This window comes from Acinonyx jubatus, chromosome X (assembly GCF_027475565.1).
Source record: "Acinonyx jubatus isolate Ajub_Pintada_27869175 chromosome X, VMU_Ajub_asm_v1.0, whole genome shotgun sequence".
Taxonomy (NCBI): domain Eukaryota; kingdom Metazoa; phylum Chordata; class Mammalia; order Carnivora; family Felidae; genus Acinonyx; species Acinonyx jubatus.
In genome coordinates this window covers 17789066-17808015 of record NC_069389.1, presented here as the reverse complement: position 1 = coordinate 17808015, position 18950 = coordinate 17789066, and the positions used below count along the sequence as shown (strand labels likewise).

General features: G+C 38.8%; 1 protein-coding gene and 1 non-coding gene across 16 annotated transcripts in view; both read right to left on the bottom strand.

The window, feature by feature from the left end:
- Window positions 1-18950, bottom strand: part of MBTPS2 (membrane bound transcription factor peptidase, site 2) — a 98081-nt gene that overhangs the window by 27111 nt on the left and 52020 nt on the right. For 7 of the 15 annotated variants that reach the window (XM_053202161.1, XM_053202165.1, XM_053202162.1 and 4 more), the window contains exons 12-14: window positions 15956-16105; window positions 11156-11378; window positions 3670-3904 (exon numbers count right to left, since the gene is read on the bottom strand). In XM_053202161.1, the coding sequence (XP_053058136.1) occupies window positions 16069-16105 (37 nt within the window). In that variant the 3' untranslated portion in view covers window positions 3670-3904; window positions 11156-11378; window positions 15956-16068. Of the gene's footprint in view, window positions 1-3669; window positions 3944-11155; window positions 11379-15955; window positions 16106-17408; window positions 17657-18950 lie in introns of those variants that run through there. The other 8 variants (XM_053202172.1, XM_027054590.2, XM_053202171.1 and 5 more) reach the window with 5 other exon arrangements.
- Window positions 8910-9017, bottom strand: LOC113597767 (U6 spliceosomal RNA). Its single transcript, XR_003418545.1, has one exon. It is a non-coding gene; the product is annotated as a U6 spliceosomal RNA (small nuclear RNA).

The following is an 18950-nucleotide window of genomic DNA, read 5'->3' as shown; positions in this document are numbered from 1 at the left end:
CAAGACCCTATCTAGAGTCAAAGTCTAATCCTGTCACATTCACTTGTCTCAGGAGTAGCATTCATTTTGATCAGTCATTGATGGCAGGTACTTGAATGTGCTTGTTAGTCACTAAGGAAAGGTTTGGGAAAGAAGTTAAGGTTACCTTAAAGATATCTTGACCACCAAATCTACTGGTGAATCCATTTGTGAACTAGCCTCAAAAAAGAAACCCAAAAAACCCAACCTGTTTTTTTAAGGCTATTTTATAATTGGATATCAATTACAAATATTAAGATATCTCCCCCAATATTATTTGGCTAAATAAGAAGTTAACACCATGTTGGTCTTCAACATTATTTTGAAATTTTACTGGTCCAAAAAATCTGTAGATCTTGAAATCACTGACTTACAGCTCCTTAAGCCACTCCAGTTTCCAGTAATCAAGAAAGCCCTTGGCCTGCTTGTTAATGTTTCTGCAAATAGCAGGCAAATCTGCATTCCAAACTGTCAGGAACATGATTAATTATCTATTTGGATTAGCCAACAAAATCCATGTTCTTGTGTTTGTGACACGCTTACTTAAATTTCTTAGCTTTGGTCATTCTTTTGAGTTACAATGTTTTTTGAAATGTTTGTCTTTGCTGTTCTGCAGGACAAAAAGGAAAAAAAAAGAAAAAAAAAAAACCCAAACCAACCAAACAAAACCCAATGCCGACCAGTTGCTGACAGACATTTAAAGATTTCTCATTGCTGCACCAACATGTGGTCTTAGGTTTCTTCAACCTTTAAAGGAAAAGCTTTGAATGAGTTCTTGTGTTTGCCACAGCTGAATAACCTTAATATGGAAACGTGCTCATGTTACACACCATAGACATCAATAGAAAGTTTCAGAAAATTTGAGCTTTTTAATCAGATGATCTAGTGCTCTACTCAGAAAATAAAATTCCATGGGGAAACTGCTACTCAGGATAGACTTTGTTCTTTTATAATCTTCATTTTCTTTCATTGCTCTGTAATCAAGAGGATACTTCAATAACCATCCAAATAGGGAGGATGGGATTAAAAATGAGCGGTTATGAACTTTTTAAAAACCAGATCTGTTTTGGAAACTACTATCAGTTGGAGAGTGGTTTATATGTGAACTGTGCTAAAATCCTTAAAGGTAAGCCAACTCTGAATATGCATTACTGATGAAATCATGTTTGTCACTGTGGTAAACTAATAGGATAGCATATGTTAAGTGGGCTGTGGTAACTTATGTAACCTATCATTTAAAAATCATCACATGCCCTTATGGTTTCATTTAACCTGATTAATCTGCTTTGGTAATGGAATCATTTATACCCAATTAGATATATCTAGATTATGATGCTACGGAAAGGGTAATTTGTGAGTAATAAGATATCTCTGAAATCTGTAGGTTGGGGGCAACATCACCATTTTAGGTTTTTACAGATACCTATTCATTTGTGTCTCTAAGGCCAAAAACTGGCCTTGCTTTAAGCCACATGTTTTATTTCTGTAGACTCTTTAGAAATCCATTCATGGCTCTTTATTTCATCAGCTTCCACCATACTGAGTTTGTATCTGTTAAGGTGGGTGGAGTGTATGCAACACTTGATAATGTGAAGAAAAATTACCCAACACTTGGAACAAAAGCAAAAGGATGACTGCTTGTCCTTTGAATGTTGGACTAAAGCTTTATTTCAAGGTCTTTATCTAACAGGCCCACTCAAGGATTATTTAGTTCTTCAGAGGAATGCACTGTTGCTTGATTAAAGCTCAGACAAGTTAACTTGTAGATTTTCGTCCAGGAGAGATGCAAAACATTTCTGTGCAGAATTTCTGGTTTTATGGTCCTATTTTGCTTCTAATTTAGCAAACTTATTTTAGCATGCTTTCCCTTTTGAACATATAAATCTCTGTCTTTCAAATTCTCCTTTGTCCCAGATTTATCATCCTCCTTCTTTCTTCATTAATGCATAAAACCTGTGACACGTAATCATCCTATATTTTCATTACCGTCATGTTTTTCAAAGTTAAACTTTGTCTCTATGAAGAAAAAGAGATGAATCTCACCAGGCTTTCAAGAAAATGAATCTCCTTTCTTTAGTTCATGCAATTTCACCTCTCTGAGGAACATATTTTATAGGAATTATGTCAATGCATTTTGATTCCCCCCTTTAAATCCTATTTCTTGTTAGCCTTCTGATAGAGTCATTAAGCTTACTGTCCCAAGAAAGAAAGGACAGGCAGGTGCTGCTCATAACAGAGAGGCCATTCATCTGCTTTGAATTTCAAAGCTCATTTTCTTCACCTTTTTTTAGTAAGACAATGTACATAAAACCCAAGCTTTTTGGAGAAAGGGATTTCCAAATGACAAAGCCTTCCTTTTTAATACATAGGGCCTGAGTGTAGAATGGAAGGGAGACACTCCAGGCTGTAAAGAATGAAGGGAAAAGCAATTCTGGGTCAGTTATAGGGGAAAAGGGGGTAGAGTCTGGGAGGGAAGTCACAAGACACAACTGTCCTGATCTCCTCCCAGGTTAAAGTACTAGGGCAGAAAGTAGGTTAGCTAGGTTGCTGGGAAAGCAGAGGACAGAAGGGGTGAGGTCTGGATTGTGCTTTTCTTTGGGAGGATTAACATCTGCCCTTTGCCATTTTGAGGTCATGAAAGCCACACTCCCTCTCACACCTGGATGTCTTCTTGGAGAGGAGTTTAGGGAGGGGTAGAAATCTTAGAGGTTGAGTTCTTAACAGAGTTATCCAAGTAGAGACTGATCACCTACAAAAACATTTTAAATTATAGTATTGAATTGAGGTTAATAAATTGGACTTGGGGGGTGCCTGGGTGGCTCAGTCAGTTAAGCATCTGACTTTGGCTCAGGTCATGAGCCATTTGTGTGAGTTCGAGCCTCACGTTGAGCTCGCGTTGAGCTTAGAGCCTGGAGCCTGCTTCAGATTCTGTGCTTCCTCTCTCTACCCCTCCTATGCTCATGCTCTCTCTCTCTCTCAAAAATAAAAAAAAAAACATTAAAAAATAATAAAAAATAAATTGAACTTGATCTTGTCCCTCCTCCCAGCTTCCACCTAGAATATGGAAGCTTGTTAAGTTAGATCAGAGCAGACTTAGATAAGAAAGCTACATTTTTAGCCAAGCTAAGGATATTATGAGTAAATTTGAAAGGTTGTGTCAGGGAGGAAAAATTTCTTCTGCCTTTCAAGATCCTTCTAGCTGGACTAAGAATCAAATTGACACGAGACAGATTGATTTTTTTTTTTTTTTTTACATAAGGTCCACACCCAGTGTCGGGCTTGAACTCATGACCCCGAGATCAAGAGTCACATGCTACACTGACTGAGCCAGCCAGGTGCCCTGACATGAGACAGATTAACAGGAATAAATCAAATTTAACTCCATAGGTATGGGGGAATCCACAGACATGGAGATTCCAAAGGTAGTCAAGCAACATGAGGCTATATGAGCTCAGGATCAGGGTAGGGGTCTGAGGATACAAAGGGGGAGAAAAATTTATTAACAGAAAGGTGAGAGGAGTTTTGTTTTGCAAAAAAAACAAAGTTGTCTTATTATGTGGATAAGTTTCTTAGGTAGAGAGGAATCTCTGTAAATAGCTGTCTTTCTGGTATCAGCAGGCAGTTGAGGGGGGATAAAGAGTTTTTCCTTACCCTGCTGGGTTTTGATTGCTTTTGACTTGAAATAATGTTCATGTCAGAGTGGGCCATCTCGGAGTGTACTGCCCTTGGCCCCTGTAGTTCCCTCCTCTGACGCTTCCCTTAAGCTTCACGTATAAAAGTTGAGCAGGTAGATCATTCTGTCTTGGTGGACCAGTCCTTGCAATAAGTCAGTTCAGTTAAACCCATTTCAGGAGACAGTGATGCAGCTGTGTTCTCAAAGTTGGGCCTATGGTTTAAGCAATCAGGTTTTAAATAAGAGGCATTTCTATGGAAACAAAAGAAAAAAAATGGTTAATGTTTGGATCAAATTATAAACCAGTTTGCGAGTTCTGAGGGTATCCAGTTGAGATTTCTAGATGTCAAGCTTGAATCATCTGTGGATAGAGTGACAGCAGGTGGTGGCAGTCTGATAGATTTTCTCGGTTTATAGTTCAAGTGTTTGTAGTGATCTTTTTTCATTTTTCTTTTTTTTTTTTAAAGAGGAGTTTATTTGACATTCTTTCTGTTAGAATTACATACTTCTGGAAACCTAATTTCTTTCTTTCTTTCTTCCTTCCTTCCTTCCTTTCTTTCTTTTTTTTTTTTTTTTTTTTTTTTTTTTTTTTTTTTAGGTAAGCTCTATACCCAATGTGGGACTTGAACTCACCACCCTGACATCAAGACTCCTGTGTTTCACTGACTGAGCCAGCCAGGTGGCCTGTGGTGATCCTTCTGAAAGGCCCACAGAGCAACAGGCATAAAGGTTGCCTGTATGGGAGCTACTGTGGAGATTTCTCTGAAGTTTACATTAAGTCGTTCCTATTTAGTTCGCAGGGCTTCAGGAGAAAGGATAGTCTTAGTTCTCAAATGTATCCAACTCAGAAAGATGGGAAAAGACTCAGAAATGTTACTTTGGAGAATGGTAGCCAGGCATTGGAAGAAACTAGAAGAAATCAGGATCTGGTCTAGTTTATAAGAAACAGTATTAGAATCTAATATTTACTTGGTGTGTTATTGAAACATATTTTCTCTCTATAATCACCCTCATTCTACCAAAGATAGCCTAATTAATACTAATCTATTTGCTAAATAAGTCTAGTTTCAAAACACCTTGGCCTGATCATTTATATAAGTGCAGTGAGAAGATCAGTTGAAGGGCATCTTGGTGGCTCAGTCGGTTAAGCCTTTGACTCTTGATTTCGGCTCTGGTCATGATCTCATGGTTCATGGGATTGAGACCCATGTCGGGCTCTGTGCTGACTGTGCGGGGCCTGCTTGGGATTCTCTCTGCCTCTCTCTCTGCCCTTCCTCTGCACACAAGCTCACTCTCTCAAAATAAATAAATAACTTGTAAAAAAGTAAAATATAAGAACATTCGGGGCGACTGGCTGGCTCAGTCAGTGGAGCATGAGACTCTTGATCTCAGGGTTGTGAATTTGAGCCCTATGTTGGGTATAGAGATAACTTAAAAATAAAATCTTTAAATTTTTTTTTTAATCTTAAAAAATACATATAAGAACACTCAACTGACAGTTTCTGAATTCTGGAGGCATCAGGTAGGAACAAAAGATAAATGTTTCAATTTGTTCACAAAGGTATATTTTATCAAATTGCTGTAAATCAATAAGCTTAAGAGAAAAAATGTTTTTAAGTTTATTAATTTTGAGAGAGAGTGTTCACAAAAATGGGGGAGGGGCAGAGAGAGAGGGAGAGAGACAATCCCAAGCAGGCTCTGTGCTGTGAGTGCAGAACCAGAACCATGTGAGATCATGACCTGAGCTGAGATCAAGAGCCAACCAGTCAGTTTCTCACCCTATGAGAAAAAAAAATTTTTTTTAATTGGAAAAACAAAGCATTTTTTTTAAAGAGTCAGCAACATTTTAAACAGAAAGTCATGGGGCCCCTGCGTGCGTCAGTTGGTTAAGCATCGACTTCGGCTCAGGTCATGATCTCACAGTTCATGAGTTCCAGGCTCACATTGGACTCTCTGCTGTCAGTGTGGAGCCTGCTTTGGAAACTGTCTCCCTCTCTCTGCTCCTTCTCTGGGTGCGTGTGCACGTTGGCGTGCTCTCTCTCTCTGTCTCAAAAATAAAACATTTCTTAAAAATTAAAAAAATAAACAGGAAGTCATAAAAATTACAATTACTTCCTCACTTCATTGAGTCTCATGTTATTAATTTTCATTCTGCTTAAATCCAGTTTTCCCTCTAGTTTTAGAAATTCTTAGTTCAGTTTAGGATCAGTTTAGGATCCTAAGGTTATCAGAAACCTATACTTTGAGGTTTTCTATGAATATCTTTAATATGAAACACATTTGCAACATCATCAGAGTAAAAAAGTAACTGTAAATGACCAGACTTAAAAGTGGCCATGGTCAGAGATGTAATTAGAGTTCATTACAATGTAATTGACAAGAAAATTTGGTTATGGGGTCACCTGGGTAGCTCAGTTGGTTAAGCATCTGACTCTTGATCTCAGCGCAGGTCATAATCTCATGGATTGTGAGAATGAGCCCTGAGTCAGGCTTTGTGCTGATAGCGCAGAGCCTGCTTGGGATTCTCTCCTTCCCTCTCTCTCTCTGCCCCTGCCCTGCTTGCTCTCTCTCACTCTCTCAAAAATAAATAAACATTAAAAAAAAAAGGAAGAAAATTTGGTTATGTCTGTGATACACAACATTTCAAGTTGATAACATACCAGGACTTCAGATTTCTAGGAGTTTCATACAGTTTTTAGAATTATCCTAATAACATTTATACACAATAGCATCTACACAAATATAATCTTAAGAGAGTTTAGTATCACTTATTTGACAAGGCTTCTGATGTAATTTAACATGCTAAATAAGCCTAATTTGCTTAATGTCTCATACAATCTTTGAAATGTTCCAGGAACTCTCTGAAACACCTTGGTGAGATTGGGGTCAAAAGACTTAATTTTAGACTGTGATTTTGGGAAGTATGTCAAAAAACTATTAAAAGGTTTGAAAATGTGATTAAATAAAATCATAAAATATTATGAAACAATATTTATCCATTTAACCAAAGTGACAATAAAAGGTATTAAAGGCAAATACGGAAGGTTACATAGTAGTGAGCAAAATTTAGCTTTTTTAATATTAAGACTCAGGTTTTTTTTAAGTAATCACAGACCCAATAAAAATAGGAAATTATTTTGACAAAACACAGAATCCTTGGGTTTTTTTAGGCAGATACCTTTAACGATAAAGAAAAACTTTTGTTTATAATTTCTTATTAAGAGCAGATGAATAGGGATGCCTGGGTGGCTCATTCGCTTGGGTGTCCGACTTCGGCTGGGGTCATGATTTCACGGTTTGTGAGTTCAAGCCCCCAGTCAGACTCCAGGCTGACAGTTTCGGGGCCTGGAGCCTGCTTCTGATTCTGTGTCTCCCTCTCTCTCTGCCCCTCCCCTGCTTGCACTCTCTCTCTCAAAAATAAACATTAAAAAAAAAACAGATGAATAGTTCAAGAAAACTTTGTCCTTTTAACAAAAACACAATTTTAATATTTGATATTAAAATTCATTTACTTACTTAAATTTATGTTAATCTTAGCCAGTACTGACTGCACATAAAATTCCTTTCAAAAGATTCTTTTTCAGTAAATCTTTTACAACTGTTTTTACATTCACATTTTGTCCTCAGTTTAAATAACTGGCCCCATTTTAGGACGAAATTATTTTCTTTCCCTCAACAAAAGTGTATTTCTATTTCTTATGCTACTTCTTACCAAAAACACACATCTTATTTCCCTGCAAACAGAGTTGTTTCCCTGATTATTTCCAGTAGTCTTATTTACATTTCTTAGAATTCAGAACTTTTAGAAACCTTAGTTTCTAGTGAAAACGAAGTAGTAACTGTGAACCATCAGTTATACGATTATTCTTTATATTAGCAAACTTATGAATACATTTCCTAATTTTTATACATGTGCTTTATTCATAGTACCGTATTTAAATAAAGCACAAACCAAGTTTACTAACAGACCCATATTCATCTTTAGTTTCTCTGCGATAAGACAAAAACAGATAAACTTATGTTTCATACTTGATGTTTTATTATTTTATCTTACTTCGAAGTGATTTAGGTAATCAATAAATTTAACCTAACTCATTATTTAACAGCAAAATTTTAAAGTTTCATGTTATCAAAGATTTTGAAGCTACTTAAAAGTTTACTTACCTTTTTACTTTATTTACATCTATTTAATTTACTTGTTTCTAACAATTATGTTTAGATTAGTCACAAAACTTTATGAGGCATTAGACAAAGTCAACCATGATTGTGGGTGTTTTTTTGGACAAATTTTGCAATAGAAATAATGAATTTATTTGACTTTCAGTGAACATAGGCAGACTAAAAGTTCTATATTTAATGCTAGTAACTCTAAAAACATGTGTATTTTAATTTAACCAACAACCTTAAATTAGCTTTAATATTGAATATTTCCCCAGATCATGTGAACCTGAAAAACATTTGGGTTAGTTTCTGTCTTTCTGAGTTTTAAATGTCCAATCCTATAAGTGCTTACCTTCAAACCAACCACATAGAGCTTTTTTACAAGTTAATTTTGGCAAGACTATCAAGAGGTAGCGAAAATATTACACATTTACAACATATATGGACACACATACACAGACAAGATGCAATAAAAAATCTTATAGCTTGTTTTTACTAATCTTTGTGGAGAAAACATTAGGAGCTCAATTTCCAAATGCCACCATTTTTTTTTTCTGTTGAAAATTTTCTCCCCAGAAGTTGCATTTCAAAAAATGACTTACATCCTAGAAAGGATGAGAATTGAACATTTACATCACAAAGGCACAGAGTATCCAAGTTTTCTCCAAGATTGAGATTTGGAACATATCTGCCTGTTATAAGAGCCACTGGAGTCTGGGCTTAAGAGGTCTATCAGCAGTTTGCCTTTTAAAAAGGCCTCTCCCTCCCCGATCCCACACTGACACACAGCCCTTTTTTCCCCCATTCTTGAGTAGGCACTGTTTACATTTTATTTTATTTTATTTTATTTATAATTTTTTAAAAATGTTTATTTTGGGGGGGGAGGGGCTCACAGAGGGGGGGCAGAGAGTCCGAAGCAGGCTCTGTGCTGACAGCAGAGAGCCTGATATGGGGCTTGAACTCAAGAACTGTGAAATTATGACCTGAACTGAAGTCAGAAGCTTAACGGACTGAGCCATCCAGGTGCCCCTATTATTTTTTTATTTTTTAATTAAAAAAAAATCTGAAATGCTTCATCAATTTGTGTATCATCTTTGCTCAAGTGCCATACTAATTCTTCTCTGTATCATTACAATTTTAGTATGTGTGCTGCCAAAGTGAGCACTCTGTTTACATTTCAAAGACATAAGATTTATTTTGATTTTAAGGGACAGAGAATCTAAAAAAAATTTTTTTTTCTCTTAGAATTTCAGGATAACTGTGATTTACAAATTTTCCTTTTTTCTCTTCAGTACAGGACAATTTTGTTCCAATATCCAGACCTTTTATAATATCTACAAACATTTTGAGAGGAATAGGTGAGGTTCAGGGAGTGGTAAAGATAGGTATGCTTTGACTTGTTTCTAGAGTTGCATTTCTGGGTTTGTAGAGATTTGTAAGACAGTTATTTCTAATTGTCTAAAGAACTAGATTGTATCCTGAATATCAAGGGACTGGCCTATCTTTTTAACTAAATTTCCTTCTTTATATCAGGGAGATTTAAAAAAAATTTTTTAAGTTATTATATTGAGAGACAGAGACAGTGCAAGTGGGGGAGGGACAGAGAGAGAGGGAGAGAATTCCAAGCAGGCTCCTTGCTGTGAGATCATGACCTGAGCCGAAATCAAGAGTCAGACGCTTAACCGACTGAGTTACCAGGTGCCCCTATTTTTAAGTCTGATTTTTGTTATTTCATCTTATCAAGGGAGTCCTTAAGGCTTCCCACTATACTAATAAGACAGTTGAGAGCTCTCTATAAAGACTTTTTTTTAATATAGCCAATTTAAAGTATCCATCCTCCAGCCATTGATGAGTAGGATCTATTAACAGCGACTCAAACCAATAAGCCTTAATGGTTTAACCAGTGATGCAAGGCATCCAAAGAGGATATAGATTACACGGCCCCCATGATTCAAAAGTTTACTCCCAAAATTAGTCTAACAAAGCAAAGGCCTTCATTGCACAAGCGGTGAGGATGGTGTAGGGAAAATGGTGTCTCTAGTCCTCACAAAATGGTGAGATGCCTTTAGTCAAAGACTCCCTCATTTGTGACACAGGGCAGGTGCTACTGGAATGGAACTTTCCAACACTGACAAGCAACTAAGATTGATATAACAAAGGTTCCTCTGGGCTGGAACCTCTTATGACAAACTTCCCACAGTCGGTGGGGTGGAGGAGAGGTATTTGGATCTCCAGTCTATTTGACTGATCCCCTGCAGAACTCTGGAAAGTGCACCCTCTGAATGGTGGAGACCAAAGAGAATATTCTCACTGGTCACAAAGTCAAGCTCTTGAAAGAGGACTTTGACTACTTCCATTTTGACCTCAAACTTTCTAACTGATTAAGTTCTTCTTTCTAGCTTATCTCTTAACTCAGACAGAAGATCCTGTGGGCAAAGCATCCCCTGATGGGAACCAAAACTAGCCCCTCTAGCAATAAGGACTGCCCCGCCCCAGCAAGACCCCACCCATGACTGACTCTAAGACAGTGATAGACTTGACCTTCACTGCCCACCTACAGGTACCCACCCACCTTTGCCCCACATTTTCCTTATATAAACCTGGAAGTGTTTGTAGCACTTTGCAGACAGTCTGAGATGCTAGTCTGCTGTCTTCTGGGTGGTGGCCTCACTGAAGTACATTCCTTTCTTGTTCCACCAGCACTCATCTCTCTGCCTCTGGATCTTGTTTGGGACCCCTGAAGCCAGGTGCTCTTGCACCCCTTCACACCGGCTACATTCTTAGAACATAGAACAAGATGAAAGGACAAATCTCTTATGCGCACATAAACAGCCTTGGCTAGGCCTTGGGTCTCTTGGAGCCACAGCCACCCTAATAACTAGGAGGGATGTGTGGGGATTTTGTGTTGTTTTACAGTATATCTCATTGCATGGAAGTTTTCTTGAGATTTAGGGGTGACCTAGTGTCAATCTAACCCATTCTGTGACAAACTTTTCCTAACATGGGAGTCTTCTTGAGGCGGCGAGCACTCTAACACCTTTTAAGTGCTCGACCGGTGCCCACCAATTTTGCAGCTTTGGCTTCCAACATGTCCGTGAGCAACAGCCTTTACTTCATGTGCGCATTAAAGACACCAAAGACACAGACAGAGGAAAACAAAGACCATCTCTGGGAGGAAATGGATCAGGAACCAAAGAGTACTCTACTAAATTTAACCAAAGAGTAACCTAGTCCAAGAAACTAGTTCCACAAGGATTTTCTCCTGCTAATCTAAATTAAGAAAGAGATAAAAAGACCTCTTACCACTCTGGCTCCATTTGCCTCCACACACAGACATTCCAGGAGGCTGGAATTTCACCTGGTAAGAAATTTCACCTGCTGCCAGCTGAATGTCATTGTCCCAAGGATCTCTCAACTGCAGCAATGTCAGGTCAAGAGGTGTCCAACGAGTAGAGAGTATACTGCGAAATGTGCCAACCGTTGGGGAGAAAGAATTTCCTCTGCCCTTCAAGACCCTCTAGCTGTACTAAGAATCAAATTGACATGAGACAGATTAATAGGAGAAAATCAAATTTAATAGTGAACATATGGGGTATCCACATAGACATGACATTTGAGTTGTTTCCACTTTTTTACTAAAAAACCGTTAAGGTTGTTTATACTTTCTTGCTTAGTGATTAATTTCTTTATACCAATCATTCCCCTAGGATAATCTCTTAGAAGTGGAATTTCTGGGTAAATAGCTTTGATTACATGAGTTTACAGGATTTTGCTTGATTTCTTTCTTTCTTTCTTTCTTTCTTTCTTTCTTTCTTTCTTTCTTTCTTTCTTTTTTGGTGTCCCTGTGTGGGCTCAAATGATTTTTTTCTTATGCTATTATAATCATGCAGCGAACAATGTTTCATATCCTTTTTTATTTTTTACTGAAAAAATATTGCCCCATGTTATCACATGTGTTCTGTAAAACAATTTTTAAGTTTATTTATTTTTTTAGTAATTTCTACACCCAACATGGGGCTCAAACCCATGACTGGAGATTGAGTCACATGCTCTTCTGAGCCAGCAGAGCACCCTAATTTTTCATATCTTTACGTGGACATAAAGCTGACATAAAGTTAGTCAATTTAATCTACCCATTCTACTATTCTGGTTGTGGTACAGTTAGGAGTTTCTAGTTTTTCACTGGGGTAAAACACACTGTCAGGAACATCTCGTGTAGAAAGCCTAGTGTGCATTTAGGATAATTACTTCAGGATAAATTCTCAGAAAAGGAATTACTGCCTCAAAGGCCATGGACATTTATGAGGTTAGTTGATAAATATTGCTAAATTGCCTTCCAAACTAGTTATATCAGTCTAGATTATAATATGTGATATCTCATACAGGTTAGATATTAGAACAACCTGATGGATTGTGGAACAACTTTCCTTAGAGATCTTTAAAAAGAAAACAAATTTCCTTCTCTGTGTTCCAGATTAAATTTTCAAAGGCATACGAAATGTATGCCAACTCTCGATTAAAAAGAAGAGACGTTTGGGGCGCCTGGGTGGCGCAGTCGGTTAAGCGTCCGACTTCAGCCAGGTCACGACCTCGAGGTCCGTGAGTTCGAGCCCCGCGTCGGGCTCTGGGCTGATGGCTCAGAGCCTGGAGCCTGTTTCCGATTCTGTGTCTCCCTCTCTCTCTGCCCCTCCCCCGTTCATGCTCTGTCTCTCTCTGTCCCAAAAATAAATAAACGTTGAAAAAAAAAAGAAAAGAAAAGACGTTTAAATTATGAATACCAAGAATGTTAACATGAACTAGGTGTTCTTGACATTCTCTATCATATCAGATCTTAGATTTGAATGGTCACTTTCTTTCCAAGTAAAATGTTTTCACATTGTACAAGAAAGGTAGGTTCGAGTCTATGGACAGGGAAATACGGAAGCACAAAGAAAGTTTTCTAATTCATTTTCCTGTTGCTATATAATTTACACTAAACTCACATCTATAGATTCATGCCTTAGGAAGAACACTTTGCAATGTTAGTAAAGTTCAGGTTCACCTCCAGACAGATGAGATAAACAATTTTTTTTTCTTTTTTTTTTTTTTAGAGAGAGAATCTTAAGCAGGCTCCATGCCCAGTACAGAGCCTGACGCTCAGGGCTTGATCTCATGTCCCGGAGAGCATGACCTGAGCCTTAATCAAGAGTTGGATGCTTAACCGCCTGAGCCACCCAGGTGCCCCAACAACAATTTTTATTTATTTATTTTATTTTATTATTAAAACAATTTTTTAATGTTTATTTTTGAGAGAGCAAGAGGCAGAGTGCAAGTGGGGGAGGGGCAAAGAGAGAGGGAGACACGGAATTCGAAGCAGGCTCCAGGCTCTGAGGTGTCAGCACAGAACCCTATGTGGGGCTCGAATTCCCCAAGCTCAAGATCATGACCTGAGAGGAAGTTGGACGCTTAACCAACCGAGCCACCCAGGTGCCCCCACAATTATTTTTTAAAGATGGAGTTCCAGGAAGGAAGGCTCCATCTAAGTTCTATCTACTTGAAAGAAGATATTATAACATAAAAAGAAGGAATTTCTCATATAAAACAAATGATACAGGAGAGCCTGGCTGGCTCAGTCAGTGGAGCATCTGGGTCTTGATCTTAGGGTTGTGAGTTTGAGCCCCACGTTGGGTGTAGAGATTACTTTGAAAAAACACCCAGGGGCACCTGGGTGGCTCAGTTGGTTAAGCATCTGACTTCAGCTCAGGTAATGATATGCGGTTCATGAGTTTGAGCCCCACATTGGGCTCTGTGCTGACAGCTCAGAACCTGGAGCCCGCTTTGGATTCTGTGTCTCCCTCTCTTTCTGCCCCTACCCTGCTTGCTCCCTGTCTCCGTTTCTCTCTCAAAAATTAAATAAACATTAAAAAACTTAAAAACACACACAGAAAGAAACAAAAAATGCATACAAGCTTCAACCTATATTTTACAGTTTCTAAGAATCAAGGCTTCCCCTGAGAATCTCTTGAGATGACTTTAAAACAATAATAATCTATTCTTTCCTCTGCAGGGATTATGAAGAATGAGTTTGTGATACATTTTATTTAATATTTTGATTTTTACTTTTATTTATTTATTTTTAAAGTAAACTCTACCCCCAATGTGCGGCTTGAATTCAGGACCCCAAGATCAAGAGTCACATGGTCTACTGACTAAGCCAGCCAGGCACCCCTGTATTATATTTTAAACATCAAAGTGTTTGTTGTAGACCAGAGTTTTCCAACCCTATTGACATTTTGGGTCAGGATCATTCTTTCTTTTGGGGAGCTGTCCTGTGCATTATGGGATGTTTAGCAGCATCCTTGGCCTCTACCTGCCAGATGCCAGTGGCACCCTGCTCCCTCCCCAGTTGTGACAATCAAAAGTGTCTCCAGACTTTGTGAAATGTTCCCTAGGGGATACAATCTTCCTGATTGAGAACCACTGGTGTGGTACATAGGGTATATTTAATTCTATTTAACAAACTCTTTTATGTCCAGATGGATGACAGACAGAAAAGATGGACAGCTTGGACACTAACATCCTTTAATAGATATTTTCATATTAATTTCATTTGTTCAACTTGATCTAACACATTTTGGGAAAATTGTATGTCTTATCACAACAAATAAATGGAGAAGTAAAATGGACAATTGCTAAGTATAAAGTTTTCCAAATCTATAAATACAGTGTGTGGGTTCCACATAAATTACGTAAATCTATGTAATGTAATTATCTGTGAATGACAATATTTTATCAGCAAATGGCCTTTTCTGTTTTACTAAGTGTAATATAAGGTCAGATATCTGAGTTTTCTAAGGCATTACAGAAACAATTTCAAAGCTGCTTTGTTTATAAATTCTATTTTCAATCTTGAAAATTTAAATGGCATTTCAAATAGGACAATTTAAAATTCTCATTACAGGTCTCCTGGGTGGCTCAGTCGGTTAAGCGTCCGACTTTGGCTCAGGTCGTGAGTTCGAGCTCTGCATCGGGCTCTGTGTTGACAACTCAGAGCCTACAGCATGCTTCAAATTCTGTGTGTCCCTCTCTCGCTGCACCTCCCCCATTCATGCTCTATCTCTCTCTCAAAATAAACATTAAAATTTTTTTAATAAAATTCTCATTACAATCAGAATAAATGACACATTTGAATTAGATCCTTAAGAAAAATCTTGAATAATTAAGATTGGCAGTCATCTTTGCTCTAAAAACCTAAACCAATTATTTTTGAATGGTTTTCCAATAATTGTGTCAATAAATTTGGCTAAACCAAAAAATTTTCCTAACATACATTTTCACTGTTATAGTATGTCTTTTCTCAGACATTATGAACAACAAAACCTGAGACATCACCAGATCAACCCTCAGGGTTCTATGCTGGGAGCCTCCCTTTATTTTTATTTATTTATTTATTTATTTTAAATAAAAAAAAATTTTTTTTTAACATTTTTATTTATTTTTGAGACAGGGAGAGACAGAGCATGAACAGGGGAGGGTCAGAGAGGGAGACACAGAATCTGAAACAGGCTCCAGGCTCTGAGCCATCAGCACAGAGCCCGACGCGGGGCTTGAACTCACGGACTGTGAGATCATGACCTGAGCTGAAGTCGGCCGCTTAACCGACTGAGCCACCCAGGCGCCCCTAAATTTTTTTTTTAATATTTATTTTTGAGAGAGAGAGAGAGACAGAGCAGGAGCGGGGGAGGAGCAGAGAGAGAGGGAGACACAGAATCTGAAATAGGCTCCAGGCTCTGAGCTGTCAGCACAGCGCCCGACACGGGGCTCAAACTCACAAACTGCGAGATCATGACCTGACCCCAAGCCGGACGCTCAACCTACTGAGCCACCCAGGCGCCCCTGGGAGCCTCCCTTTAACCCAATGTTATAAGGACTTTCTCATATGCTTATGTTCACTAACATGACTTCTCAAGATGTGAGGGAGAATTAGTAAATATTTGGTGTAAAATAGTTTCCTCTGAACTGTATTTAAAATCTTCCTAAATCAGTTAAGATGCTTTCTTTCATCTGTGAATAACAATACCCAACTAAGAGTGGCAGATATAACAGGAAGTTTTATTGTCTTACCTAACAAGTTTAGAGGTAGATGGTCATCCTGAGCTAAACAGTGCTGTCAGTGACCCAGGCTCTTTCCATTCCCATATGTTGCCGTTCTCAGCATGTTTGCTTTTCTCTACTGCTTAATGGCTGCAATATGGTCTCCACAGCTCCAATAGCCTATGAAATGACAGAAAGGAAGAGGTGTGAAAGAAAGCTCTATTTGAATATCTTGCTTTCATCAGGATGGAAAATCTTTCTAGAAGCATCTAGAGAGAGTGCTGCTGAAAGGCTGGCTGCAATATGGTGTCCACTGCTCAAATAGCCTATGAAATGACTGGAAGGAAGAGGTGTGAAAGAAAGCTCTACTTGAATATCTTGTTTTCATCAGGATGGAAAATCTTTCCAGAAGCATCTAGAGAGAGTGCTGCTGAAAGGCTCACTGACCAAACCTCAGCCACATGGCCAGCATTACCTGCAAAGAGGGTAGGAGAGGGAGTATCTGGCATTTTTAGCCTCTATTATAGAAGGCAGACCTTGCCGGCAGGTAAAAGAGCGGAATGGCTTTTTAGTAGGCCACCAAAAGTGTGTGCCAATTGATATTTTGGGAGAATGTTCCTCAGTCTCAAAACCTGTGTTGTCTCATATGTGGATCCTGAGAAACTTAACAGAAGACCAGGGGGGAGGGGAAGGGGAAAAAAAGTTACAGAGAGGGAAGGAGGCAAACCATAAGAGACTCTTAAATACTGAGAACAAACTGAGGGTGGATGAGGGGTGGGGGAGAGGGGAAAGTGGGTGATGGGCATTGAGGATGGCACCTGTTGGGATGAGCACTGGGTGTTGTATGAAAACCAATTTGACAATAAATTATATATAAAAAAATAAAAAAATAAAAACCTGTGATGTTATCAAAGTTCTACGAGCATTCTAGCTTTATTTTTTTTTAAGTTTTATTTTTGAGAGAGAGCAAGCAAGTGTTCACGTGCGTGAGGGGCAGAGAGAGAAAGAGGGAGACGGAGAATCCCAAGCAGGGTCCATGCTGTCAGCGCAGAACCCGTTGCCAGGCTTGAACTCTGTGAGATCTGTGAGATCATGAACTGTGAGATCATGACCTGAGCTAAAATCAAGTGCTGGAGGCTGAACCAACTGAGCCACCCAGAAGCCCCTTTGAGCATTCTAAATAGCTACCTCTTCTCTACATTTCCCATTTTGATTTGAGAATGAAAAATGAAAAAAAATGAGATTTAATAAACCCAATCCAGTATGACAAATATCTTATACTACATAAAACAACCACAAGTAGATTAAGGTTATAAGTATGTTGCCAAAATAAAAGCCTGCTTGATTTCCCTTTAGTAAGGGAGGTCCTTTAAAATTCCGTATGTTTCCTATTCTCCTCAGAGCTTGCATATTTGAAAAATGTGCTACTGGGGCTTTTGTAGACACACAGAGGGAAGTCATTTAGTATATTCAACAACTTTACTTTTCAGGTTGCCTCCAATTATTTTATGCCACCACTGTCCAAAGTGTGCTAGAGGTCCTGGCTCAGAAACACTTGGGTGAATCCTTCAGGTTGCCTCTCTTCTGGGAGAGCCCTTTCTTCAAGTAGAGTGAGGCTGGTTGAAGCATAGCCTTTCTTCCTTGGAGCAGCCAGCTTCTGCTTTTCGGACACACTCCTTGAACATTCTGCTTCAGGAGTGGGACTGGTGGCATGTGGTCCAGCAGCATCTCCTGTCAGATAAGATGAAGGTCTTTCAGTTTCTTGGGGCTGCTCCTGACCACATTACATTCTCTCTTGGGCTCTGAAGCCATGTTTGCCCTTGAAGTTCTGCCGCTCCACAGAGGTGGAAGCATGGGTGTGCTAGTGAGAAGGGATTGCAAAGTCTTCCCCTTCTGAAAGTCACTAGTAGGTGGCAGAGCTAAAACCTGGACTCAAAACATTTCTTATTCCATTTCTCCTCGTTTTGTCCTTTAATGTTTATAGGAACTATGTAATAATTAGCATGACAAGTCAAATGCGACTTCACCCTCGGATAACATCAAGGATGGATGATCAATCATCCAAAGAGTTCATTCTTACCATAATGTGATGAGTCACTTTTATTTTTCTCAGGGGAGGAAAAAAACATTACGAAACTCTCACATCATAATACTAAAAGATTTCTTTCTTTTTTACTTTTTTTTTTAAATCTTTTTTTTAAACATTTTTATTTATTTTTGAGAGATAGAAAGAGGCAGAGCGCGAGTGGAGGAGGGGCAGAGAGAGAGGGAGACACAGAATCTGAAGCAGGGTCCAGGCTCTGAGCTGGCAGCACAGAGCTTGATGCAGGGCTCAAACTCACAAACCGTGAGATCATGACCTGAGCCGAAGTTGGATGCTTAACGGACTGAGCCACCCAGGCATCCCACCCCCTTCCTCTTTGAAAGAATATTGCATATATGATTTTTACAGTGAGCAGGGAGCTAACTGTACATGACAAAAACTCATGTTTCTGCCATCCTTCCTACCCAGGGAAACTTCTGGTGTTATATCTGGCCTTCCACTGCAATAATAGAACAATTATGCTCATCCATTTCCTTGTCTCCAGCAGCTGAGAGGAGGCATGAAATTGGGATGGACAATATAAGAGGAGGATCACTTTCTATTTTAGAATGACCGGTAGCCGTCCAGTCAAGAGAGCTCAGTGACTACTGTTATGAACTAGGCACTATGAGGGTGGCCATGCCAAGAATAAGCAGAGTTACAGTCCTCAAGGAGTTTATAAACTGGGAAATGAAATAGGGCACATTAAGTCACAGGTGAATGCCAGGAGCACAGATTTTTATAAAACTTGGGAAGAACATAGGCTACAATATAGATAAACCTTGAGGACATTAGCCTAAGTTAAATAAGAGTCACAAAAGGACAAATATGATTCCACTTATATGAGGTACCTAGAATAGTCAAACTCCTAGAGACACAAAGTAAAATGATGGTTTGCAGGGGCTGGAGCACAGGGGGGAATGGGCATTACTGCTTAATGGG